This window comes from Nicotiana tabacum, chromosome 22 (assembly GCF_000715075.1).
Source record: "Nicotiana tabacum cultivar K326 chromosome 22, ASM71507v2, whole genome shotgun sequence".
Taxonomy (NCBI): Eukaryota; Viridiplantae; Streptophyta; class Magnoliopsida; order Solanales; family Solanaceae; genus Nicotiana; species Nicotiana tabacum.
The window spans coordinates 105,387,807-105,415,428 of NC_134101.1; the positions used below are offsets into that span (position 1 = coordinate 105,387,807).

Genomic DNA, 27,622 nt, shown 5'->3' on the forward strand with positions numbered 1-27,622 from the left:
TCCTTCCAATAATGGCTCTATTCTTAGTAATAAAAATTAAAATGCTCATTTTTCATGTCTATATTTCATAAGTACTTTATGTCTGGTTCTTGTTGGTTGATGATGGAAACTATAATTTCATGTTAGCCACATAAGGATAGTCGGAGGTATAACGACTTCATGTCACTCTGACATGCTCATAATGTATCTTAATGGTCTTCATGCATATATACATATGAATATATCTCGATGGCATTATATATGCGTATGTATGTGCATAGCACCACTGATCAGTTGGTTATTATTATTATTATTATTATTATGACGACGACCACGACGACCACGACCACAGAGGTCCAATGGCGCTTTATGCGCGTATGTATGGTATATGCCTCTTGTTGGCATTAAATAAGCGTATATGGTATATCTATGCATATCATGGCCCTTAGTGGCAATCCAGAGTTAAATGTTGATCCTTCTCGACTCTGCTTTACATTGTTGTTTTTACCTATGTTCTTATCATGCCTTACACACTAATATCTCTTTTGCCGGTGGTGTTGCATTTCATGCATGTAGGAGAGAAACAATTTGTGTTTGGCTAATCCATTAAAAGCACTTTCGAGCGGCTATTTATGTTTGGTCGAAATTATCAAAAGTCGCTTTTTTGTGTCAATTACGACTAAGGATGTGAAAAATTTTGCTTAAATAATCAATAGTATTTAAGTAGATAAATGATTTAAAATATTTATTATGAAAGATTATAATTAAGTTTTTCATTTTTATTAAGTAAAATATGAAAATAAAATTGAAAAGTGTATCATGGCCCTTAGTGGCAATCTAGAGTTAAATATTGATCCTTCTAGACTCTCCTTTACATTGTTGTCTTTACTTGTGTTCTTATCATGCCTTACATATTCGGTATATTATTTGGTACAAACGCCTCTTTTGCCGGTGGTGCTGCATTTCATGCATGTATGAGAGAAGCAATTTATGTTTGACTAATCAATTAAAAAGCACCTTCGAGTGGCTATTTATGTTTGGCCAAAATTATCAAAAGTCGCTTTTGAGTGTCAATTACGACCAAGGATATGAAAAATTTTGCTTAAATAATCAAGTATTTAAGTAGATAAATAATTTAAAATCTTTATTATGAAAGATTATAATTAAGTTTTTCATTTTTGTTAAGTAAAATCTATATCTATTTATAAATATAATTGAGGGACTTAGAGGAGTGATGTGGCACCTCCCATAGAGTTGGAAATGTATTTATCTAATTTCTCAATTTTTTGAATTTCTCCTCTCATTTTAACACAATACTCAATTACTAAATCCAAATAATTAAGGTTTAATTTATGTCTCTTTAATAAAGAATGAAACAGGAAAAGCACCGTTTCAAAAATCACAGAACATCACCTGTTCCAAATTAGAACCTTCACGTTTTCAATTCATCCAAATAATTAATGTTTAATTGCATCTCTTTACTAAATATAAATGAAAAGATAAAGCACTCTTTCAAAAGCATCCTAATATCCCTCTGTTTTCCTGCTTCTTTAAAACTTCTCATTATTAAGTAGTACTCCATTATTTACCTCCTCCCCTGAAATTACTCTATTTTTTCCTTCTTTTCCTTTGCGTTTCCCCTCTAGAAAAATCCTCCCCATCACTTCACTATTACTCCTATACTATCTTTATTTGTTTGCATATTCGCTCCGATCCTCAGAAGACTTGGAACATGACACGTAATTGGCTTGCGCTGCTTCTGGTTGGTCTCTAATTTTTACCAAACATTTGATTTTTCATTGCATTTATTTCAAGATATTGTTGACTTCTATTTTTTTTATATTGTTGATATGGTTTATGAATTGTATTTACTCTTATAATCAGTTCTTTTTTAATAGATGAAGTTTCCTTGTGTTTGCCTACTTGAATTTCTTACTGCAGATCGCATGGAAAGTAATATACCGTGGGCACCACATGTATGAAGAGAGAAGATAGATCAACTAATCAAGATGAAAGGTATGACACTATTTTCTCCTTTTCATCCTTCTTGTGCAAACATTACAATTGTTAGGGTGATTTGTGCATACAAAAGTGTGTATATATATATATATACAACAAAATATTCATGTGGATTACTTAACTCTTAAACAGGGCGCATATTGGGTTCTTCTGTGCGAAAGAAAAGGAAAAACATAATATCTTATTGTGTAGAGTTACTAAATCGGTAACTGTATATGCAGTTCAGTATTTGCACAATTGCACTGACAGTTCAGAACTCGACAAGCATTTATATATTCTTTAAAGTTATCTAACATGTAGCAGCACTCCAATATTTGCAGTGATATTTTCTGAGAGCTCGAGCAAATATTTAAGCCGTGGATGGATCCGTTTGAGTCCATAATATCGTCATTTTTTCCTCCATTGATTGAATTTTGGCTCAACGCATTTTGATTTTGAACCAATTCCAAAGGGATCAACAAGCTTCTAGGAAATTGAAATAGACAGAAAGATGTCTACTTGCCAAGACATCATATACTGCAATAGACATTCCAATAGTGATTTTTTACTTCTTACATTCTTTCCTCTGCATATTCACGCACGAGATAAGTAATGATCAGCAAAGACTTTTTTCAGTTAATTAATTGAATTCTCAGACAAGATTCAGATATATATAGGTACATATAATCCAACATGCACAAGAACTCATGTCTTGCGAAGTTCTTTGATTTTTCATGCGGTAATATATTATTAACAGAGACATTGAAATGATGAATTGTCAACAAAACTATGACTCCTTCTATTCAAAGATGTGAATTGTTCTAAATACTTTTTGCTTCTGAATTATAAGTGGAATTACAAGAGATTTTGTTTGTTGTAGTAGCTTAACTTGTATTACTTTTAAATAACTAATAATCGTATAAAAAGTTTAGATTTTATTCAAGGATTTAGTATCATGTTTTTTTAGAAAGTACTCTAATAAAAAATATTAAGGTTTTTCGAAACTTTTTTCTAGAACAAATTACAAACATATAGGGCCTTTCGGAAGATCAAACATAGGATGGCCAATTTTGAAAATGGATCATGACGAGCACTATCATCTTAAATTTTTATCGAATCCAGTTTATGTTATATACTTATAATGTGGTTGCATATGCTCATTATGTTTATGTGAAATTGATAAAATGAAGAATGTTAAATTTATTTGGAAAAATATATAAATCTATGGTTTAATCACAATATAAAATTAATTTTGTATGCATACACATAAGGATTTTGTCGATATCTCGACTAAATTTTTGTCTCAATTATTTCGTAAACTTATGATTTCTTCATGATCGCACGAAGCGCGAAGTAATTTCACTAGTATGAAAATAAAGTTGAAAAGTGCTTTTACTCTTTCAAGATAATTTAAATATATCAAAACATGAAATATAAAATAAATTCACCCCAAAAAATCACTATATACTAAAAATTTACTCTAAAGATAAGAAGAAATATTTATCCACGAGGAGAGTTCCCAAGGATTGCAATTAGAATAGCATAAACATTAGAGTAAAGTAAGAAGGATTATTTAGGTATTTCAAAAGTTTTTGCCAAAGGTAAATTCGCGAAGAGGTAAAAACAATTTTTTGCTTCCGAGGATAAGCTGCTTTTTTCAGCTTCTAAAAAACAATTTGCTTCTCCTAAAAAGCACTTTTTTCTCTCTCTTAAAAGCTTGACCAAATACCTCCAACTTTTTAAAATAGCCTTTTTTAAAGGAAAAAACACTATAGCCTCCCAAAAACTTGGCCAAACAAGCCATAACAGTATAACTACACTTTACCCCCTTGCTCAACATTTTTAATTCAAGCTCGTGTCCTTCATCCAACATAATCTTATCTATTCCAATAAATAGATGCAGTAAACCAAGAGTCCTACTTGAAATTTCCTAGTTTAACATTCTTCTAAATTTTGCTTACAATGCCATGGGTAGCCCAATACATATTTAAAATATTTTGGAAGGCTCTCTAGTGCTATGCTTCTAACATATTAAATTGGAGAACTTTCCAAGGTCCAAAATTTAGCTTCCGCTACAGCTTCAGCCAAGAAATGCAAGCTACCCACCCATGCCTTTGCATAATAGACATGATTGAGCTTTTAACTTTATCTAACAAACTAACAACGATACAGCGGAGGTCCTACTCCTTAAAATCATCCTTGTCATCAACAGGAATTGGCTGGTTCCTCCAGTACACAGCTAGAGCACTTCCACCAAGCTGTGAAACATGGTAATGATGAGAGAACATCCAAAAGAATTACAATAGGAGTACATTAGACAAGAAATGTAGGGTATAAATATGTATAAGGAAAATATATGGGCACAGGGTCCTACCGCCATGCAGACCACGCTAACAGCAGAAGGTACAGCAACAAGAGGGTTCGTGAAATGCTTCTGGGCAAGCAAAAATCCGAGTGCAGAACTCTGAGCACATAAATAAGAAAAGAGTTACATATTTCTCACTCTAGTTTGATTTCTCTAGGGTTCACCAAAATGACTTCCGTTAATTGTAATCATACTATACTTCTGCACATTTTTTGTACAGATCCAGGTGTTGGAGGTAGCGGACCCAGGCAATGAGAGCTTCATTGATCGTGAGGATTCAAGGTAGAACTGCTTTGATCGTCGCAGTCCCTTGGAGTCCTTTCCTTACATTTATACTGCCAATTCTCTATACGAACAGTATTATATTTTGAGATATTTTTATGTATTCAGTTAGAGCTCATGACTCTGTACTACCTAGTTCTGGGAATATGTTGTGATTATCGTCGTGTTGGCTTGTATCACTTTTATTTTCGCATATATACTAAATCTTGTTTCGTTATACCATGTCTTTATAGATTTAACTGTTGTAAGAGATCGGCTTACTTTAGAAACTAGGTGCCATCATGACCTCTAAGGTGAAATTTGGGTCGTGACAAAGTCCCTCCCCCACCTAGGGAAGGAAAGCGAGTTCGTAAGAAGTAGCAGCAGCAGAATCTTATATAGCTAACTACCACAGATTAATGATGCTTCAATGGGACAAAAAACAAGACATTTTTCCACCTCTGGAAATAGTGAAATACTAAATATTAGCATTTTGCATGACTTGTCATTTTCACTATCGGACACCCATCAGATATGCTTCTTAATATGCTGATGTATGGAGCTCAACCAGAGGAATTGAAGATAGTACGGAAAGTATATCTGGACTTATATGAAGCAAAAGAAAAGGAAAGACAAGACAGGTATAAGGTATTAGAGTCGCTACAGAGATTAGTTCATCGCTATGCTGAGAAGTACAGAAGATAACTACCTGCATTCCACATTCTATGGAAATGGTTCTGGAAGTTGATTCACCAAATGAAAATTTTGAAAGCCAGTAGCCCAGAAAAAATGCTGCAGCGTGCAAGGCTGCCACTGGGAGGAGTAACTGTGCACCCTGAGTTTTCAGCACATCTGCCACTTGCCCGATCTTCAGAAAAAAAATATAGAAACTGGGTTAGCATAGTATCTGCGAGAGAAAAGGAACATTACTATGCCTTCAACTAAAACTAGCCAGTAAATTATGCAAGCTTACCGGGCTTGCACAAAGAAGAGTGGTTAAAATAACTCCAATTAAAGGTGTAATGGTGATGATTTTTGAGGTAAATTTAGGAAAGAACTCATTTGATAGAACTGCAAAACAAAGTAAACTTGAATTAATATAGGCATATCTTATTTGAAACTCTAGGAAAGCAAGCTCAGCATAAATACATATTTCCATTGTGTTAGACTGTTAAAAAAGATGGAAAGTATTAAAATATCCAGTTACCTCCAATAATTGTTGGCACTAGCACAACCTGAAAGGTGCTTATAGCAAGACCCTGTAAAGTGAATGGAAGATGATTGATTGGAAGAAAGTCTTTATCTGAGCAAACCCCAAAAACTTAGAATGTAATTGCCTAAGTTTAAGAGAGCTATCAGCTTATCTAACTTTAAACAGCCATACTTTGACGCTGTTAGGCTCCAAATTAGCCTGGTGACGAGTCCAGAAAATGTTTTGGTGCTTGTGCAAGGCATATTTCAGAAATTCTCCATTGTATTCATGCATTTAGGGGATAAACTTTGATAAATGTCACTGATTTGCATACATCAACAAATATTGAACACATCAGCACAGGTCAACTTACAGCAGCATCAACTGGGACAAGCTGACCAGCAAGAAGCTTAGTAAGCAGCGGTGTCATCACAATAGCTCCAATAGTTGAACACCTGCAATGATGCCATAGAAACACTTACTCCACCAACTTCTCTAAGAAAGTTTCTGGTCATTAGCTTATTAGTTGTCCACAATTTTTTTATATGCCAATGACAAATTTCTTGTGTAGGTGAACCTAATTTTGCACTGAGCAATAGCATAGGTCTGTTTTCTCCTTAACAGCCATCACTTTCTACAGGCTTAAAAAACTATGGCATCATTACCAAGGAAGCTAAAGTAAGCAATTGAAAGTTCACATGCAGTCATTCATTTTCCCGTAATGAATTTTCATCTGCCAGAAATCATCCTAAACCAAACAAAGGAGACCACTGTCAGCATAGTAACAAGTTCTCGTTTTTATCCATTGCACTCTCTATTAATAGTACCAAGACAACCATTGTAGTAAGGCAGTAGTTTTCTGGAAATGCAACCCTTAGTTTAATTTTTTGATTTATTGATTACAAAAAAAAACTCTAAAGGGCTACATCTCCATGGGTGGAACTACCACCTTGCTGCAATCATTGTCCTGCTAATCATGCATTGCAGATCTCTATCCTCTACAGCAACGAAAAATGTTCAGAAAAAAACACTAAGTTCATTGATCGGCTAACAATCAGCTCAGGCATTTGCCAGATACCACAAACACGCCCTCACCCTCATGAGCATTTATGGCCACAATGTGCACAACAGAGATATGTTGCTCGAACTCTGGTGCGGGTGTCCGAACGAGGATCTAAAGGTCGGATCCTTCATTATCTAAATTTTAAGATTCGGGGGTACGAATCCACGTATGAATACGGGTGCAGGGATTCGGCTAAAGTATCTTAAAATAGAATTATAAAATATGTCTAAGTTATGAGACATTATGTGGAAGACTAACAAGTTATTTCGAGGAGGAGAAATATTGATCAAGAGGAGAATCCGAGAAGGAGATAAAAGAAAAGGACTGACATATAAATTTCTATATAGAAAGTAATTCCATTTTCTTCAATTTCACCCTACCTTTTGTTTTGATTTCAAAAATCTTAATATCTGTCCCAAATTTCTCCATCCATCTTGATAAAATCATCCAAAATCGATTGACTTAGATCCAGTGCGAATCCAACACTCACACTTACACCCACACCCACGTTGTGTCGATATGGGTGCGACAACGAAAGTAAAGAATCCGAGCAACTTAGCAACAGAGCACCTCAACATGTATCTCCAATGTCACAAGACATGCAACTATTCAGGAGCGCACAATGAATAACTACTTTATGAAATAATCGAAGAACTTTACAGGAACATAGGAATTTTGAGTCATTTCTCAATTAATTATAATGGTTGTAAGCTAGATAATCTTTGTCTTAAGTTTAAAGAAATTTTAACCTGGTTTAATGGCCTCCTATCAATAGGGAGGAGAAACCACTCAAAAGCAACAATTTGATATAATGTAGATTGCATTGGCAAACAAAATTTCAGATCAACTTAGTTTTAACATGTCCCTTGTCTTTTTTAAAAACCAAATTAAGTCAATATTAGGTTTAAATGGGCTCAACACTTGGATACAAAGCAAAAAGGTGGATCATCATTATATAAATATTTCATTTTAAATGAATTTAAAAAATAGTCAAAGTGTAGGTGCAAAAGGGAACCTTTGGAGCAACGGCAAAGTTATCTTCGTGTGACCTATAGGTCACAGATTTAAGCTGTGGAAGCAGCCACTAATACTTGCAATAAGGTAAGTTATCTACATCATACCCCTTGGGGTGCGGCCCTTCCCCGAACCCTGTGTGAACGGGGGGATGCTTTGTGTACCGGGCTGCCTTTTTTTAGTCAAAGTATAGGTGCACTGCTTTCTTAAAGACCTCAGGAACTGTATTGACTATCCCAACTTGAAATATCTTAAAGCAAAGTAGTTGCCCACTACAACTTTTTCTTAGGCAAGTTCATTTGCAATACAGGATAAATTTCCAATTTGGTGAGGGTTTAGCATCTAACTTGGTAACCTGGGTTTAGCATCTAACTTAGTAGCCATGAATTTTACTAAGCACAGAAAATTGCACTCCTGAACTTGCCTAACTTCGACTTCTATGGTGGCTTCTTCTGCATTATAAATTAGTCATACTTTAGTTTCTATATTGAGCATTGAGTGCCGCTAACATCTATAACAAGAATAGCTTGCATAATCATAGCAAAGCTTATTGACAATAAAAACTTCCCAGGGAGTACATTAAATCTACATTCACAATCTCTGCTTACGTAGTCATAAGAACAGAAAGTGCTACATTCCCCTTTGAGATATATGTTGCCACATTTGACGCCTGACCTCCAGGACAGCATGACACCAAGATAAGACCAGTTGCAAGTGGGGCAGACAACTTTAGAGCCTACAAATCATACCAATTGGAGGAAGAAAACAATTAGTATTAGCTGACAAAAGTAATCTTAGAAAGCAGCACCAAGAGTAAGTCTTGCTAAGGAACAAAAAACACAACCAGAGAGAATAACAGCATCAACATGCTCAACTAGTAAGGTTAAACTTAAATACAGATATCAAAAAATGGTTCTAGAGGTTAAATAATTTCTCTCCGGCAACAGAAGCAGTATCAAATTATAGATAGTAGAACGTAGTGTGATCCTAATAAAACTAGCTTTAACAGAAAATTCAAAAAAAGGGATAAAGCAAACAGGGCAGCCCGGCGCACAAAGCATCCCGCGTTTACGCAGAGCTCGGGGAAGGACCTAGGCAGCCTAACCTAATGCAAGCATCAGGTCGGATTCCACGGCTCAAACCCGTGACCTATAGGTCACACAATAAGACAACTTTACCATTTCGCCAAGGCTCCCCTTCAAATAGGGATAAAGCAAACAATCCTGGTGCACAAGGCATCTGTGTTCACGAAGGTCCAGGAAATGGCCGCATCTCAAGGTGTATGATGTAGACAGCCTACACTAATACAAGCATTAGTGACTGCTTCCACAGCTCAAACTTGTGACCTATAAGTGTAGATTTTGAGAAGAAGAAAAGGCTTCTTGTATTTCTGTGTATATTTACATCCCATGAGCAAGGGAATTTATACAAAGCTCCTAATTCTAATTAAGGAAATAAAATAAATCTATACAATCAATCCAGCTATTAAATCAAATCAAATAAAATCAGAATAAAATCAGATCTCCTAAATATAATCAAATCTCCTGAAATCATGATAATCGACACTCCTAAATCAAATCTCCTCGAATCATGCTAATCTACACTCCCCCTCAAGTTGGTGCAAAGATGTCGCACATGCCCAACTTGCAACTCAAAGTATGGAAAGTTCACTTGTTGAGACCTTTGGTAAACACATCAGCTAGTTGTTTTTTCGATGGCACATGAAACAAACTCAAGACACCAGTTGTAACTTTTTCTTTGATGAAGTGTCGATCAATTTCCACATGCTTTGTTCGGTCATGCTGGACTGGATTATAAGCTATATTGATGGCAGCTTTATTGTCACAATACAAGGAGAGTTTTCCTTTTCATACAGTCTCAATTCCTGTAGTAGCTTTTGTAGCCAAAGCAGTTCGCAAACACCCTGGGCCATAGCTCTATATTCTGCCTCCGCACTTGATCTAGCAACTACACTTTTCTTCTTGCTTCTCCAAGTAACCAAGTTTCTCCCTACGAGCGTACAGTACTCGGATGCTTATCTTTTGTCTTCTAGAGATCCAGCCCAATCCGCGCCTGTAAAGGCTTCTATTTGGAGGTGATCATGTTTGGAGAAAAGTAGACCTTTCCTTGGAGCAGATTTCAAATACCGCAAAATGTGAAAGACAACTTACATATGAGGATCTCGGGGATCATGCATGAACTGACTCACCAGGCTAACTGAATAGGCTACGTCTGGTCTAGTGTGGGAGAGATAAATGAGTCTTCCAACCAGCCTCTGATATCTCTCCTTATCAACTGATTCTCCAACTCCGCTTTGTAACTTGTGATTGCTTTCAATGGGCGATTCTGCGGGTCTGCAACCTGTCATACCGGTTTCTTTCAAAAGATCCAGAATATACTTCCTTTGAGAAATAAAGATTCCTCTTTTAGATCTAGCAACCTCAATTCCCAAGAAGTACTACAATATTCCTAGATTTTTTATCTCAAATCCATGTGCCAACAACTTCTTCAATCGAGACATCTCCTCTTTGTCATCTCCTGACATTACTACGTCATCAACATAAACTAAGAGAATAGTGAGTTTACCCGTTTGATGTCTTATGAAAAGGGTGTGATCAACATTGCTTTGTTGGTAACCGAAGGAGATCATTGCTTTGCTGAATCTGTCAAATCAAGCTCTGGGGGATTGCTTCAGTCCGTATAAGGCTTTCTTCAATCTGCATACCTTTCCTTGACTCTGTGCAGTATCAATCCAGGAGGAATCTCCATATACACCTCTTTTTCTAAGTCTCCGTGAAGAAATACATTCTTCACATCAAACCGTTGCAAGTCTCAATCAAGATTAGCTGCACAAGATAAAAGAATTCTAATAGTGTTCATCTTAGCAACAAGGGCAAATGTCTCTTGATAATCCACTCCATAAGTCTGAGTGAATTCCTTAGCCACCAATCTTGCTTTGAATCTTTCAATTGAGACATCAGCTTTGTGCTTTACAGTAAAGGCCCATTTGCAGCCAACTAACTTCTTGTTTGGTGGTGAAGTGACAAGTTCCCATGTCTCATTTTTTGACAAGGCCTTCATTTCTTCAATCATAGCTTGCTTCCATTTAGGATCTGCAAAAGCTTCCCTCTAATTCTGGGGAATAGACACAAGAAGAAATAGACAAGGCAAAGGCTCTATGGGGGGAGACAAAGAATTATAAAAGACAAAATTAAATAAAGGGTGTTTGGTGGTGCAAGATCTGACTCCTTTTCTGAGAGCAATAGGTTCATCTAACTCATTAGGAAATGTAGATAACTCACCAGTAGAAGAAGGTTCAGCTTCGGTAGATTGCATGATGGCTTCTTCTGCTCTATTAATCCTTGAGTAAGTCTTCAAATCAGGCTTATCCAAACGCCTAATAGTCTCTCCCTGAATTCTTTCTCCAATTTCACTTTCCCCTGTGACAATGTCATCAAGAGGTCCAGTAATGGAACTAGGTAGAATCACCTCTTCCTCCTTACTGCTCTCCCCCTGAAGAGGTGATGAGGTAATACTAAAATAGGGCTCAGATTCTCGAAAGGTAACATTCATGCTAACAAAAGATCTCCTAGAGGGAGGATGATAACATTTGTAACCTTTCTGTGTGGGAGAATACCCAATAAAAACACACTTTATAGCTCTAGGATCAAGTTTCCCAGAATTTCTATTGTGGACAAAGCAAACACACCCAAACACCTTTGGAGGAACAGTATATTCATTCTTACCCTTTAAAGTTTCCAGAGACTATAAAAATTGAGGGGTTTAAGTGGCATTCTGTTGATAAGATAGGCAGCCGCTAGAATAACATCCCCAGTAAGGTTTCGGTAGATGCATGGTGAACATAAGAGATGTTGCTACTTCTAACAGATGCCTATTTCTTCTTTCAGCGACCCCATTATGTGCACTAGTGTAAGGACAACTAGTCTGATGGACTATCCCGTTGGACTCCAAATAAGAACCAAATTTTTTATCCATGTATTAGCTGCCATTGTCAGTTCTCAAGATTTTTATTTTGGCATCAAACTGAGTACAAATCATCTTATGAAATGACTGAAAACAAGAGAAAACTTCACTTTTGGCTTTTAACAAATATACCCAAGTCACCCTAGTGCAGCAATCAATAAAAGTAACAAACCATCGACTACCAGACAAAGAAACAGTTTGGGTAGGACCCCATACATCAGAATGAATAGTCATAAACGGAGTTATGCTTCTATTATCACTCATAGGATAAGAGTTTCTAATATGCTAGGCATATTCACACGCATCACAGAACAAAGATTTAAATCGAGTCCTTGAAAACAAATCGGTATATAACTTCTTCAAAACAAAGAATGATGGGTGTCCTAACCGTCTATGCCGTTGTATTTTTCTTGGTTGACATCCTTACTTTCCCCAAAAAAGGCTTGACCCGAGTTTTGAATCCCATCTAATATATACAAGTCATCGCGCAATCTATCACTGCCAATCCTTTTCCCTGTTTGACGATCCTGAAAAATATAATAATCGGGAAAGAACTCGATTTTACAGTTTAGAGCTTTGGTGATGGCACTAACAGATAAAAGATTGATAAGGAACTCAGGGACATAGAGCACGGATGATAGTTTAATATTAGGAGTACAAATGACAGAACCTGTTCCAAAGATAGATGTTAAAGAACCATTGGCTATTTTAACATTATCTCATTTGGGAGACGAAGAATAGTTAGGAATGCCTTTAAAAGAGCCTGTCATGTGTTTATTTGCACCAGAATCGACAATCCAAGAATTAAGGTTATCAGCAAAGGCAGTACCTGATTACACATGATTGGATATGGCAACGTTAGCGGAGTCGAGTTTGGTTAGGAGGCGATGGAGAAGCTGAATTTCATCCGAAGATAAAATTTCTCTAGAAACCGTCTCCTTGAATGTCTCCATACTTCAGCCTAATCAGAAGAAAATCAGAAGGATTTTGTGTTGCGTACAACCAACAAGAGAGAGAAAACTCGACCTCTTTGATAAAAAAGGAACCCTAGTGCTGCGAGGGAGATAAATCACCTAAAAAAAGCAGCAATGGCTCTGATAACATGTAGATTTTAAGAAGAAGAAAAGGCTTCTTGTGTTTCTGTGTATATTTACGTCCCATGAGCAAGGAATTTATACAAAGCTCCTAATGCTAATTAAGGAAATAAAATAAATCTATACAATTAATCCAGCTATCAAATCAAATCAAATCAGATCTCCTAAATATAATCAAATCTCCTGAAATTATGCTAATCAACACTCCTAAATCAAGTCTCCTTGAATCATGTTAATCAACAATAAGTCACACAAAGATAACTTTACCATTATTCCAAGGCTCCTCTCAGCTAAAGTAAACAATGATAGCAAAAATAAGAGAGGACTAAAATACTTTAGAATCATGAATTGAAAAATAAAAAAATGAAGCAGATATGGCCATTCTTCAAAGGATAAAATGTAACGACCCGACCGCTCGTTTTTAGCATTTGCATCCAGTTCGGTGGTTTGAGGTCATGAGTAGCTTCATATGGTGTAATATAACTTGTGAGTATCGTCGATTTTGGTTTTCGGGTGATTCGGGATTGATTTGGAAGAATGATTCTCATCTTAGAAGCATTAAGTTAGAAGAATTAATCAAGTTTGATTTTTGTGTATTTGACCCCGGATCGGAGTTTTGATGATTCCGTTAGGTCCGGATGGTGACTTTGGACTTGGGCGTATGCCCGGATTTGCATTTGGATGTTTCTAGAAGGTTTTGAGTATAATTGGCGAAAATTGGCAATTTGAAGGTTTGGAAAGTTCATAGGTTTGACCAGGAGTTGACTTTGATGATATCGAGTTCGGATTGTTGTTTCGGGGGTTGGAATAGGTTCATTATGTCATTTGGAACTTGTGTGCAAAATTTAAGGTCACTCCGGGTTGATTTGATATGGTTCGGCACGAGTTTTGGAAGTTTAAAGTCCGAAAGTTCATTGAGCTTGATTTGAGGTGTGATTCGTGGTTTTGATGTTGTTATGTGTAATTTGAGACTCTGAGTAGGTCTGTGTTATGTTTTGGAACTTGTTGGCATGTTTGGACAGGGCCCCACGTGGCTCGGGTGAGTTTCGGGGTGGTTCGGACCATTTCGGGTGGATTTTGTGTTGTTGATTGCCGGTGTATCTGCAGAGCATCGCGATCGCGGAGCTAGGCTCGCGATCGCATAGAGGAATTTAGGTTGGAATGTTTTATCTCTTCACATTCGCAAGTGTTAAGATGCCTACAGACTGTGCAACTTGAGCTTCGCGTACGCGTTTTCGAAGTCACGTTCGCACTGGTAAGCTGAGAGCTGGAGAACCCTTCTTCGCATCCTCGAGACGCGAGTTGCGTTAGCGTTGTGTGGTGTCTGTGGGCATCGCGTTCGCATAGGAAGTGTCACGAACGCGTAAGCCATTTTGCGGCAATGCATTTTTGTTCATCGCGAACGCGATGTTTCTTCCGTGTTCGCGAAGAGTATATCTGGGGCAGATCTATAAGTACTTTATTTCGAAGGTTTTGGTCATTTTATTATATTTTGAGTTATCGAGCTCAGATTTGGACAATTTTGGAGGCGATTTTCACCACATGGATTGGAGTAAGTATTTTTAACACGGTTTTGATTACATTCCATGATTCTATCTTCGATTTTGGCATTTCGCTTATTAATTTGAAAGAGAAATTGGGGGTTTTTGTCTAAACTTTTCTAAAGTGAATTACTAAGTTTTCAACATCGATTCAGAGTCAGATTTGAATGAAATTAGTATGGTTGAACTCATATTCGAATGGGTTGTCGGAATTTGCGAGTTCTGTCGAGTTCCGAGGTGCAGGCCCGAGTTTGACTTTTTGGTTGACTTTGAGTATTTGACTAAAGATTCGACCTTTTATCACTTGAGGTTTGTTTTTTATAGCTTATTTGACATTTTTGAGTTGCTTTTGGCTAGTTTTGAGTCGTTTGAAGGTTGATTTGAGTGGGAAGGCGTTTCCAAAGTATTGTTTGGCTTGCTCGGTATTAGATTTGGCATGTTTGAGGTAACATATCTAAACTTGGATTTGAGGGTATTTAACCCTAGAAACTATGTTATATGAAAACTATTGGGCTGACATATGCACTAGGTGACGAGCATGTGTACGTGCACCGGTGTGTTCCTGATTTAAGGTGGCATTTAGACTATTGCCGGAATTGTTTTGCTATCATACCTTATTATACCTGTGGTTTCTCTACTTGTTCGGTTCTTTGAACTGTGATTCATGTTAGACATTTTGTCTAGGCGATGTGCTATTTGTTTGAGTCTTGATACGGCTATTCCAAACGTTTCTAAGCTATTTGCCTTATTTGTTTACATGTTCTCAGTCATGATGCTATATCCGTGTATGATATCTCTGTCTCAGTACTTCTTATTTGATTCCTCACATGTTAGATGCCTCCTATGTGTAACACTGATAAAAAAAGTATCGTGAGATATGTTTATCTGAGACTTGAACGGCAAATGACTAAGTTTGGGCCATGGAGTCGATTTGATATTGATTATGAGGTGACACATATGCCAGACCCATATTGGGCTAAATGTTATTATTTTGGGGCGACGCATGCACCAGGCCTCACTATTGGGCTATATGATTATGATTAGCGCTTGGGTAGGATCCGCCCCTCCGGAATCTGACATGCCAGCAGTGGGGCAGGCACAATGTCACATACACGTGGTGCTCGATGATGGGCAGTTATGCCAGGCACCCGTACAGTGCTAAGTGTGATTATTTTGATGGATCCACGGTGATATTGTTTGGGGCATTTGAGCCGAGCACCTAGAGTGTGCTAAGATTGTATGTACTTAATGATTCCACTATGAAAGCTGATTTCTTGACATGTATACTTGCCATGTAGGCATAGAGAAGTATTTTCCGCATGATAATTGGTAAACAAAAAGGGCTTATCTGATGTTGTAATTGGGAAAAACACAGTTCTTTCGATAAACTCATGTTTAATTGATTTTAGTGAAAGATTTGAACTTTAACTGTTATACTTGAAAAGCATGTTTACATTTCCGTAACTGTAAATAAATCGAGCATAGCATCTCTTAAGTCATTCACTATTGTTGTGTATTTTATGTTATTATGAATTGTCATTGGCTATTGATGTTGGACTCTGACCTTTTATTCCGAGTTCGTCACTGCTTTCAACCTGAGGTTAGGTTTGTTACTTATTGAGTACATGAGGTCGGTTGTACTCATACTACGCTTCTGCACCTTGAGTGCAGATCTTATAGCTGATGTTGTTGTGTATGGCGGGAGCTGGCATTGAAGATGTACCTGCGTTCCGGTGCTAGCTGCCACTTGTCCTTGGTAGCTTTAGTGTTTGAAATTCTGTTTATGCGTATTTCAAAGATGATGTATTTATTTCATACCAACTTTGTAAATTCTAAGTCTTACAAGCTCATCACTTGTACTACCAATTCTTGGGAGTTTGTAAAGAAAATTTAGTCATTTTACTCATTTACTCTTAATTATTCTTGTTTACCGTGAAAATGGTAATAACAATTAAATTTGTTGATGGGACCCTAAAAATACGTGATCTACTTTTATGCTAGTTGTTAAAGCAGTTGATGCTAGATATGTGAAGATAAAATATAAAATACGAGCTAAAATAGAGTTATAATCAAACCAAGGGGTTAGCTGTCCGGGCCTCGGACTAACCGATGAGAGGCCTCGAGGTCGATGCCTGAGCTCGGCTCGAGCTATCGGGGATAATCGGGAAGGGGCTAACAATTAGGATATAATTAAAGGAGGCTCTTTATGGCCAATAACAAGCAATAAATGAAAAACAAGTATGAAAGTAGTAAGCAATAGCAATAGTATCGGGAGAATATATTAGAGAGAAAAGAAAGAGTTCTTGTATATTTCGTGTAGAATAGTTGGAGCAACAGAGTTTACAAAGTGTCAAGGATCCCTCTTATATAGGAGAGAAAATCCCAACATAGTACAGAATGCATTAATCATAAAGGTAGAGGGATGGAACAGCTAGATAGCATTAGGCATTGTCAATATCAGCTGCGTGCCTTGGGAACTCCCCTCCCCCCTGCTATAGCCGTTAGTACGCACTGCCCCCGGGACCGGAACCCGACGGCTCCCGAGGGTGGATCTCGACCTCGGCTTTGAACCCCGAGAAGCATGTCCGCGAGGCGACCTAATGACAGGGAAATCGGGCCCCCGGTTTTACCGCATACAGATAGTCTCCGCGTTTCTTAGAGTGAAAATGATAAGAAACGACCTTGAATTTCTTCCTCCTTCGATATTCTTGCAGTCGGCAATGGCCACAAGATGCCAAGATACGATACGCATGCTGCTCCTGCAGTGACTATGGCAGTTGGCTGCCTCTTGGCCTCCTTCAATGCACGCACGGTGCTTTTATAAATACTCCCCTTCTTCTTTTCTATAACCCATTGCGTGCCCAAATCCCTGAAAAGGTTCGTTCTTCCTTTGCTCTCGTTCTCTCTCAGGAACGCAACTCTTTTTCTTCCTCCAGAATCTTCTAGGGATGGCGAAAACTTCCACCTCTGCTTCCCAGGAGGTTGCGGGCTCATCCTCTTCACTTCTTTCTCAAGGTGAAGTGGCCACACCTCCTCGTGTTGAGGAATGCATCCCAGGATCTTTTGCGATGACCTCCGATTTCAAGGTCGAGAGACCTTACTCGAAGCTAGAGCGTCGCGAGCCCGTGACTCTATATATCAGCTCAGTAAGAGACATCGGGAGAGTTAGGGCTGACTGCTGTTGGGGGATACCGTGCTTGTGGAGATTCCTGCTCGGGAAGAAGATATTACGACTCATAAAGCCGGCTTTCTGAGTGTGTATACCTATCCATTCACCTTGGGGCCATCCTCGCCCCCGATCAACCCCGTAATTCTCGACTTCTGTCGACGTTATCAGGTAACCCTTGGTCAAATTCATCCTTCGTTCTGGCGCGTTGTTTATATGATCAGGCATTACACAAACATGATAGAGGAGATGCCCTTCCCCTCAACCATCTGATCAGGATGTATAGTCCCCGTCTCCTCTGCGGGGGCCTAATCAAACTCCGCTGTCAAGCCCCGAGGTCCCCTTTTGCCTGCACCGAGGAGCTCGGGAACGAGGGATGGGCAAGTCGATTCGTCCGAGTGAGGACTTTTGACCTGATCCTGGCAGAAAAGATATCGTTCCCCGAGCGGTGGAACGCTGAGCGTAAGTAAACGTGTTGTCGGATCTTCCTTCGCTTCTCCTTGACAATATTTCTCCAAGCATCTAACTCTATTTCTCACGTGTTTTTAGCCGTAGCAACCTACCCCGATGCGGTTTCGGACCTCCAGGATTGGGTCAGCCGCTTATACTCGATTTGCCCGTATGCCGAACGAGTGTGGCGAGATTTATCCCGAGCCCGGTAGGAAGCCAAAGATCATGGTAAGCTCCGAACCTTGCTGCATCCGCATCTTTTGATGCAAATCGCTACTAGTAGCGTTGTTCATTCTTTGTGTTCAACTTCTGCATTTGTGTAGGTCTGGGGGAAGTCCTTTTGACGAAGGAGGCATCACCCGTTGATGGGGACGCCCTATTGCCTGGCGAGAAGAAGGGAAGGCAGGGGGGTCCGTTGGTCGGGCCGCCGGAGTTCAAGAGGGTTAAGGCGGAAGGACCCAAGGTCGACCCAGCAGCTCTGACCCTGGAGACGGCGGGAAACCTTCGAGTTGAAGGAGAGGAGGAAAGTAACTTCCCAACGGCCCCGAGGAGTGTATAGACTCGGCCGATCCTTGGGCCGTGGGACGGGGGCTTCCGAACCGGAGCCTGATTACCGCCTCATGGAGTGCAAGATGCCCCGCGTGAAGAGCCTTCTGATGCAGGGGCACCAGTCAAAGGCGGAGATGCGCTTGAAAGATCGCCGACCGTTCTCGAGGGAAGTCCCGAGGTTGATGCTTCATTTGTTTTTGGCGAGATGGGCAGACTTTGCGGGCGGGTAATTTTTGCTAACCCCGTCCGCCGCTCTGGGCTGCTCCGATCTTTGTTTTTCTAACTTGTCCTTTTTTGTTGCTTCAGGCTAAAGCGCTTTACAGCCAAGCTTTCACCCAGTACCAGGATGAGGTGAACCGTCACGAGCGTGAGAAAGCCTATCTTACCGAGCAGGTTACTCATCCCCCGTTTACTATTATCTGAATCATTGCGAGATTCTATTGCTTTTAACATCTCGGGCCTGATTTGTGCAGTTTGAGAAGGAAAACGCCCTGCTGACAGAGGAGCTTCGGGATAGAGATGCTGAAATTTCCAAGCTCAGTCGTTATATAAGGGAAATGACTTCAGAGAGGGACACCCTCCAGGGGAAGGTAACCTTAGTCGAGCGTCAGCTCCAAGATGCGAAGGAGGAGAGTGACAAGTACAGAGGTTTCCATTCCAAGCTGGTGGCTGCACTATCTCAGATCAAAGCCGAAGCCGAGGCGTTTGTATCCTTGCACGGGGAGGAAGCTATTGTCGCAAATGCTCGCGTTGAGAGGGCGTCAGAGGAGGCTAGCCCGAATTTACCTCGAGCTGTGAATCGTGCTTGGCCGAATCTTCGAAAGCAGACTGTTGGAGGTGTGCCGGATGGCAGCTCGGATGATGCTAAAAATGAGGGTGGATCCCCGGAGAGGGTGCAACCCTTAGGGAGCCATTGAGAATGTAGGCTCGACAATGGATTAGGATCCTGTTGATTTTCCTGTTTGTATATAGTACTTTCATACTGGCATATGTATAAAGTAAATCCTGTGGCTTTGCTTCTTCCACTCCCCTTTTTGTCCGGAATTCGGCCGGGTGCTCTTGTTTTTAGAGTTGGCAAGAATCTTTAGATTCGTGATACGACCCTGGGGCTCGTTAGGCAGGCTCAGGGGCTTTTACGTGCCTGGTCGATGCGACCTTTAGTATTAGCTGGCGTTAGAGCTCTTATGCTTCTCTTAACTGTTTTGGGTTTAGTCTCCGAGTCGGGCTTCGACTCGAGCTCATTCAACCCTCAAGCTTCTGTGTTTGCATGGGCGGGCGACAATGGCTCTTGCACTTTGCTCTTGGGCATTTGTATTTTAACTATTTTGGGTTCAGTCTCCGAGTCGAATTTCGACTCGAGCACAATTGGCCTTCAAGTTTGTATTTGCGTGGCTAGCGACAACAGCTCTTACGCTTTGCCCTTAGGCGTGTATAGTTAATTATTTTGGGTCTCGTCTCCGAATCGAGTTACGACTCGAGCTCATTTTGACCCTCAAGCTTTCAAACTTTAAGCTGGCGACAGTGGCTCTTACGCTTTTGGTCGTTGCGACCTTTTGGTGTGTGTGGCCCTAGGGCTCATTAGGTTGGCGACAATAGCTCTTACGTTTTGCCCTTAGGCATATGTAGGCTTTGTTTTCCTCTCGTTAAGGACTTTTTTGAAATGATTTTGCTTGACCCGTCGTCGGTTCGGGAAGAACCTCGATTTCAAGTCGTTTGCGGCGATGTTTGAGCACCTTGGAAGGTTTGGCTCGTAGGCTGAGTAGCTCAAAGCCTTGTGATTTGGAGCTGACATGGTCGAAGCTCTTTTGCCTGTCGAGGGTAGCCTGTTTAACCGGTTCTTTTCGAAATAGATTTGAAGTAATGGCCTATTATTTTGTAGCGACGGTTGAGCGTTCCCAAGTCGCGTTAATTCGGCTGGTACAGTCGTATGATTGTAGTCATTTGTGTTTGGCCGGAGCCATGTTTTGATCCCGAGTGTAGTAGTTTAGGCGTCTACATCGAGGGTATGCCCTTTCGGGAGTCTTACAAATGCAACATGTAGCCTAAACTTCGAGATTTAGTTTATGCCTGTAGTAAGGTCTTACAAAATTTTCATGCCTTTTGAGGTCTTACAGTTTTGTTGATACTTGGCACAAGTATGATTCATGTCTTGCTTGAGGTCTTACAGTATTTTCATGTCGCGGAGGTCTTACAGTTTTTTCATGTCGTAGAGGTCTTACAACTTTTTCATGTCGTTAAGGTCTTCCAGTTTTTTCATATTGTTGAGGTCTTACAGTTTTTTCATGTCGTTGAGGTCTTACAGGTTTTTCCACGCCGCTAAGGTCTTACAGGTGTTGTTGTTGATACTCGGTACGAGTTTTTTTTTAGACCGATGCCTATTGAGGTCTTACGGCCTCGGGTTTTTTTTAACGAATGGCGATTGGTGACAGTCTCCGAGCCATCGAGTTTGCTTTGGCTCGGGAGCCGTTACTCGTGAGCTCGGAATTGCCTCATCGAGGGCTTACGATTTCGGAGATTCCGACCTTGAGGTCATGCAGGTGCCAAGTTATTGACGCCAGTCTCCAAGTACTTGGGGCGCTTTTGGTGGAGGAATCTTTGTTGAGAAAACGTTGAGTTTTCTTTGGAGTATGAGGTGCTTTGGCAAAAGACATTCTCTGATTGCTTGGCACAAGTACATGTCGTTTTGTTGCCGTGGATCCGACTCATACGAGCACGGTTCATTCGACCGTTTGGCCCGGTACATCATTTTCCTATTTGAATCCTGTTTGGCGCTCCTCGGTTCTTCCGAGTGGGTGACCTTTCCAGGGGTTCGGGGTTGATTGCAAAGGAAGCCTCGAACGCTTGTTGTATTCCTCTTAGATAGGATGTAGGTGTTGCCTCGTTAAAAACCTTGCCGTTAAAACCCTCTTTGGGACAAAATATGGTCGAAGGAAAAGAATGCAACGCTTGCTCGAGGGTATTTACGGAATTTTTCGATCGGATGCCCTAGCAGTAATACCGTTTTAGCATCGATATATTCCAATTGCTCGGAAGTTGTTCGCCCTCCATGGTGCCGAGCTTATAAGATCCCTTGTCGGCTATTCCGAGGACACGGTATGGTCCTTCTCAGTTCTGGCCCAGCTTCCCTTTATTAGGGTTTCGGGTGTTGAGGGTGACCTTCCTTAGGACTAAGTCCCCGATCCCAAAATACCGGAGATTTGTTCTCCTGTTATAATATCTTTCGATCCTCTGCTTCTGGGCGGCCATCTGGATCAGCGAGGCTTCTCGTTTTTCATCCAGTAGTTCGAGGGCTGTTGTCATGGCCTCGTTGTTCGAGCCCTCATTAGTGTGCTGGAATCTGGCGCTCGGCTCCCCGACTTCCACTGGTATCAAAGCCTCAGCGCCATATGCTAGAGAGAAAGGTGTTTCCCCGGTGCTTGATTTTGAAGTTGTTAGATATGCCCATAGCACCTCGTGTAGCGTTTCTCTCCATTTTCCCTTGGCGCTCTCCAGTTTCTTTTTTAGGTTCTGAATTATGGTTTTATTTGTGGATTCGGCCTGGCCATTTGCACATGGATGGTAAGGCGTCGACAGGATTCTCTTGATTTTGTGATCTTCAAGGAACTGTGTTACCTTGCCCCCGATGCACTGCCTCCCGTTATCGCACATTATTTCGGATGGGATTCCGAATCGGCATATGATGTGATCCCATATGAAATTGATAACTTTTTTTTCTCTTATTTTTTCGAAGGTCTGCGCTTCCACCCATTTCGAAAAGTAGTCAGTCACAAATAAAATGAATCTAGCTTTACCTGGTGCCGTCGGCAAAGGGCCAACGATGTCCATTCCCCATTTCATGAACGGCCATGGTGGTAAAATGAAGTGTAGTTGCCCTCCGGGTTGGTGAATCATGGGAGCGAATCTCTGGCATTTGTCGCACTTTCGGACGAATTCTTTGGTGTCTTTTTCCATGTTGTCCCAATAGTAGCCTGCTTTCATCACCTTCCAGACTAAGGAGTCGGCGCCGGAATGATTTCCACAAGTACCCTCGTGAATTTCTCGGAGTACATAATCTGTGTCACCTGGCCCTAGGCATACCGCCAGGGGGCCATCGAAAGTTCTCCTATACAGTCTCATTTTCGTCGAGCGAGAACGGGGTTGCTTTGGTTCGCAGGGCCCTCGATTCTTTTGGATCTGCGGGCAACTTCCCGTCTTTAAAATAATCAATATACTTATTTCTCCAATCCCATGTTAGACTGGTGGAATTAATCTCTGTGTGACCTTCCTCGACCATTGATTTAAACAATTGGACAACAGCCCTGGGGAGTAGGTCCTCTTCTTCAACTGAAGATCCTAGATTTGCGAGGGCATCGGCCTCGCTGTTCTGCTCTCGAGGTATATGGACTAAGGTCCATTCTTTGAAGCGACGCAATGCGATTTGGATTTTGTCCAAGTACCTCTGCATCCCGTCTTTTTGAGCTTCGTAGCTCCCATTCACCTGGCTTACTACGAGGAGCGAATCGCATTTCGCCTCGACGGTCTCGGCTCCCAAGCTTTTGGCCAGTTCTAACCCTGCAATCATAGTCTCGTACTCGGCTTCATTGTTAGTTAATTTTGTGGTTTTTATGGATTGTCTAATTACGCCGCCAACGGGTGGATTGTCTGTTCACCGAACCAGACATTTTGTCCTGAAATCGAAGATCTTGGACAAGAAAAAGTGTGAAAGGCAACTTGCGTTGTGTAATGAAACCAGCAAAAAAATAATCACTATTATTTTTAGCCCCACGGTGGGCGCCAAACTGTTTACCGTAAAAATGGTAATAACAATTAAATTTGTTGATGGGACCCTAAAAATACGTGGTCTATTTTTATGCTAGCTGTTAAAACAGTTGATGCTAGATATGTGAAGATAAAATATGAAATACGAGCTAAAATAGAGTTATAATCAAACCAAGGGGTTAGCTGTCCGGGCCTCGGACTAACCGATGAGGGGCCTCGAGGTCGATGCCTGGGCTCGGGCTCGAGCTATCGGGGATAATCGGGAAGGGGCAAACAGTTAGGATATAATTAAAGGAGGCTCTTTATGGCCAATAACAAGCAATAAATGAAGAACAAGTATGAAAGTGGTAAGCAATAGCAATAGTATCAGGAGAATATATTAGAGAGAAAAGAAGAGTTCTTGTATATTTCATGTAGAATAGTTGGAGCAATAGAGTTTACAAAGTGCCAAGGATCCCCCTTATATAGGAGGGGAAATCCCAACATAGTACAGAATGCATTAATCATAAAGGTAGAGGGATGTGACAGCTAGATAGCATTAGGCTCTGTCAATATCAGCTGCGTGCCTTGGGAACTCCCCTCTCCCCAGTTATAGCCGTTAGTACGCACTGCCCGCGGGACCGGAACCCGACGGCTCCCGAGGGTGGATCTCGACCTCGGCTTCGAACCTCGAGAAGCATGTCCGCGAGGCGACCTAATGACGGGGAAATCGGGCACCCGGTTTTACCGCATACAATTCTCATATGAGTTGTGTTGAATGTTACTTGACTTACCTAGCGGGTTGGGTTAGGTGTCATCAAAAAGATACAACTCATATGAGTAATTTATTAATCAAACTTTCTTATGCTTCTCTATTGAGTCTGTTGAGGTACATATATTATTGATGAAGTTTCCCTTATGTTTAACTAACTTACATGTTAATATCGAGGCCACGAAGAATAATAAGGTAGTAAATATTTCTAACGTAGACTATTCGGGCTTTTTTATGCCTTCTATTGGCTCACATAAGATAATTCCAGTGTAATGGAGTTGATCTTCATTCACTGCCCTAAAGTGGTTTTGTTCGGGTCAAAGAGTATGAGTCTCACCAAGTCAGAACATAAGTATATACACATTTTGGAAACAACATTCAATAGTGATGTATTATCCTTTTTTTATTTTTTTGATATAAGGTGTATTATACAAATTTTATTACGACTTCAACTTGATTTAAATCATCCGTAGACAAAATGAGTAACCCATTGAAGTAAGAGAAGACATACCATTGCTATTGCAAAGCCTAAAAGTGGTTTGATGAAGTACTGAGCCAGAAATCCAACACCAACCTGCAAAGCAAGCAACCATTGGTGTCTGCTGGTACTTAATAAGAAAGAAATAGTAGGGAGCATGAACAAGTTGTTATTTACAGTCCACGGGTTCCTTAAACATCGTCGGAAGTCCTCAAATGTTAGTGTCAAGCCCATCGAAAGCATTAGAAATCCCAAACCAAGAGTGAACAGGTCTGTTTCCAACCAAGTGACCTGTAAGATTCTCATGTCCTATCAGTTGAAATTATTCATTTATCATAAATGGAATTGTAAAGAAAAACAATTAAATTTACCGTGGCAGGTTTATAGATGCCAAGGATTGTACCTAATATAACCTGCAAAAATTGAGTAGAGTAGCTGCACAATTTCAAAAAACGGTCTGTACTATGAAAAGGCTGCTAACAAAAATGATATATTAAAAAAATATAAATATTTACTTTAAAATGGAGAAAAAAGAATATACCCAGAGAGGAAAAAGAGTGGTCAAAGTCTCAATTATTTTTTCATATTGGCTCATTCCACTGGAAGAGCTGCTTGGTAAGTCTCCAGACACATTTGTTGCTGCCTTGCAAGATATTTTTGAATTCCTAATGGACCAAAAAGCTTTTGGAACTCCAAATGAACAAAAGAATAAACAAGGAGCTTTGATTCAAGCACTAACCGCAGTGAAGTGATTCCAATAAATGAGGATTGAACTGGGAAAGCAACATCTGAAATTTGGTGCTTATTTTGAATGAACAAATTACATCTTCCAGTCTCATGTCCACTTCTTATACCTTAAAATGGACATTCAATATAATTAATAAAAGAAAGTTTCAAGTTAATGCCAAAATCAACAGTCGTATCAATACTCAACAGTAGCAAAATTGCAACTAAATAATGAACAGAACACTAAACAAGTAAGATTCCACATACTAAAATGGGTGGGAGTCCTTGGAGCATAACTTGGTCTGTGAAGTGCGTGCAATTTACAATCTTTTACAATAAATCTGGACAAAGAAGCCATTTGATTTGATTAGATAAACACAGAATGAAGGAAGATTGAGGGTTCAAGTAGAAGCAATATTGATTAGCATGAGGGGTTTTGTTTTGGAAAAGTGGGAGATGGGGTCCAAGATAGCAGATTCTATAAGTCGTGGAAACCAATGAACCACACAAGGAAGATATCAGGATTATCCAAATATTTTCAGATTGCTTCTTTTGAAGATCGACCGTAAATAATTATGGTCCCCCTCCCTCTAAATGTTTGGTTGTATTTTGACTACGGGGTAGTGTCTACCGTCATCGCCGGGGGGGGGGGGGAGGGAATTGCAAAGTTTGTTTGTTCATTTTGGGATCTTTTGTTTGCTCGGCAAGGTAATCACAGCCAGCAATTTTTCATTAAACAGGCATGATAGTAAAATTGTGCTGGACACCTACATGCTGTTCTCACATCTTGTCAAAAGTTGGGAACAACTAGAAGGTGTAGAAGGTGTGTTGTATGCCCACAAAAATAAACAAGGTATGCGCTTAAATGTCGGGAAAATTTGAGAAAATTTGTTGAGAAAATGTAAGTGACATTTTTTTATCAGTAAAGTCAAATCTCTCTATAACACACTTGTTTGTTTCGAATATTTTTGGATGTTATAGCGAAGTGCTGTTATAGAGAATATATATTATAACATAACATAAAAAATGGTTCCGAAAAAGCTTGGCTTTTATAGAGAAGTGTTGTTATATAGGAATGCTGTTATAGAGAAGTTTGATTGTATATAAAATAATTAGCATGAAAGAGATTCTTATTGTATGATGTGAATAAGAAAATACATCCAAAAATTCTATTTCTTCCAGTAACGTGGAAAAAGGCTATATCCTTAGTCTAGGTGACAACTAAAAAAGTGTAGTATTTTCCTTCTTTTTTTTCCTTTTAAGTCTTCCAATCCTTACACCTCTCGGCAAAAGCTTTTTATAGTAGGATTTCGGCTTCCTTCATCTCAATTCATAATCTTCTTTTGTGCCGACACTCTCCTTGATCCTTTTTCACAATGAAGCTTGGCAAGGGAAAATCCAAATTCTATATTGTTTTTTAGGGTAGAAAGCCTAGTATATACACTTCTTGGGATAAATGATCAATGCAGGTAACTGAATTTAAGGGAAACCGACATAAGTCATACATAATATAGGCTAATGTCATGGCAGCATAATAAAGATATCAAGAAAAATATTCAAGTATTGAAGATACTTCAACGAGTGGAGAGAAAGGCAGAAAAGAAGAAGAAGAAGAAGAAGAAGAAGAAGAAGAAGAAGAAGAAGAAGAAGAAGAAGAAGAAGAAGAAGAAGAAGAAGAAGAAGAAGAAGAAGAAGAAGAAGAAGAAGAAAATGATAAAGAAAACTTAATGTCGATGTTCACTGTTGGTATGTTAGTGGGATAAAATTATCATATAATAATAGTTTGTAAAAGTCTCTACTTGCTTGGAACTAAGATATAATTATTGTTATTGTTGTAGTAGTTGTTTTGTAATAATAAATCACCTATTTATTTTCGATTTGAGTAATGAATCTTTAGTTCCATAAAATGTATATGTCGGGTAATTATCTTGAATGGTCGGCGTATAAAGGAAGGCCATTTTAGGAACTCGTTCCTAATATTTGCCATTGTTGATCCATCCATTTCTATTGTGGGTGGATAAACCGATGGCATTGTATAGGCTATTCCTTATATTTTCCTTGGCTGATCCATCGGCTTCGTGTTGTGGATGGATCAACCAAGGACACCCATCATCCAAGAGTGAAAACTTTATTAATCTTTTTTGGATATACTTTAGAAACTGAAGTCATTCATTACCCTATAGTGACGTTGGTTGACACTAGATGCATCATACGTGGATGGATCACCGACGGCTAATCACAGAAATTAACCAG

At 39.7% G+C, this 27,622-nt stretch overlaps 1 protein-coding gene across 1 annotated transcript; it reads right to left on the reverse strand.

Moving 5' to 3' along the window:
• Window positions 1-3,816: 3,816 nt before the first annotated feature.
• LOC107791127 (sodium/pyruvate cotransporter BASS2, chloroplastic) lies at window positions 3,817-26,208 on the reverse strand. The gene is made up of 13 exons (XM_016613140.2): window positions 25,637-26,208; window positions 25,383-25,497; window positions 25,185-25,308; window positions 25,015-25,056; window positions 24,821-24,934; window positions 24,677-24,739; window positions 8,481-8,608; window positions 6,169-6,250; window positions 5,811-5,862; window positions 5,577-5,674; window positions 5,313-5,471; window positions 4,352-4,441; window positions 3,817-4,235 (listed from the first exon to the last, which is right to left on the reverse strand). Exons 1-13 carry the CDS (start codon window positions 25,725-25,727, stop codon window positions 4,158-4,160), a joined length of 1,236 nt encoding a protein of 411 aa, XP_016468626.2. The 5' UTR covers window positions 25,728-26,208; the 3' UTR covers window positions 3,817-4,157.
• Between the last annotated feature and the right edge of the window lie 1,414 nt (window positions 26,209-27,622).

Bases quoted from the DNA above. Each gene is read 5' to 3' on its own strand.
- LOC107791127 (XM_016613140.2), bottom strand. From the start codon at position 25,727: ATGGCTTCTTTGTCCAGATTTATTGTAAAAGATTGTAAATTGCACGCA. The intron at 5,863-6,168 runs GTAAGTTGACCT...TTCACTTTACAG, and splicing joins TTGTCCCAGTTGATGCTGCT to GGTCTTGCTATAAGCACCTT. The intron at 5,472-5,576 runs GTAAGCTTGCAT...TTTTTTCTGAAG, and splicing joins CTCTTCTTTGTGCAAGCCCG to ATCGGGCAAGTGGCAGATGT.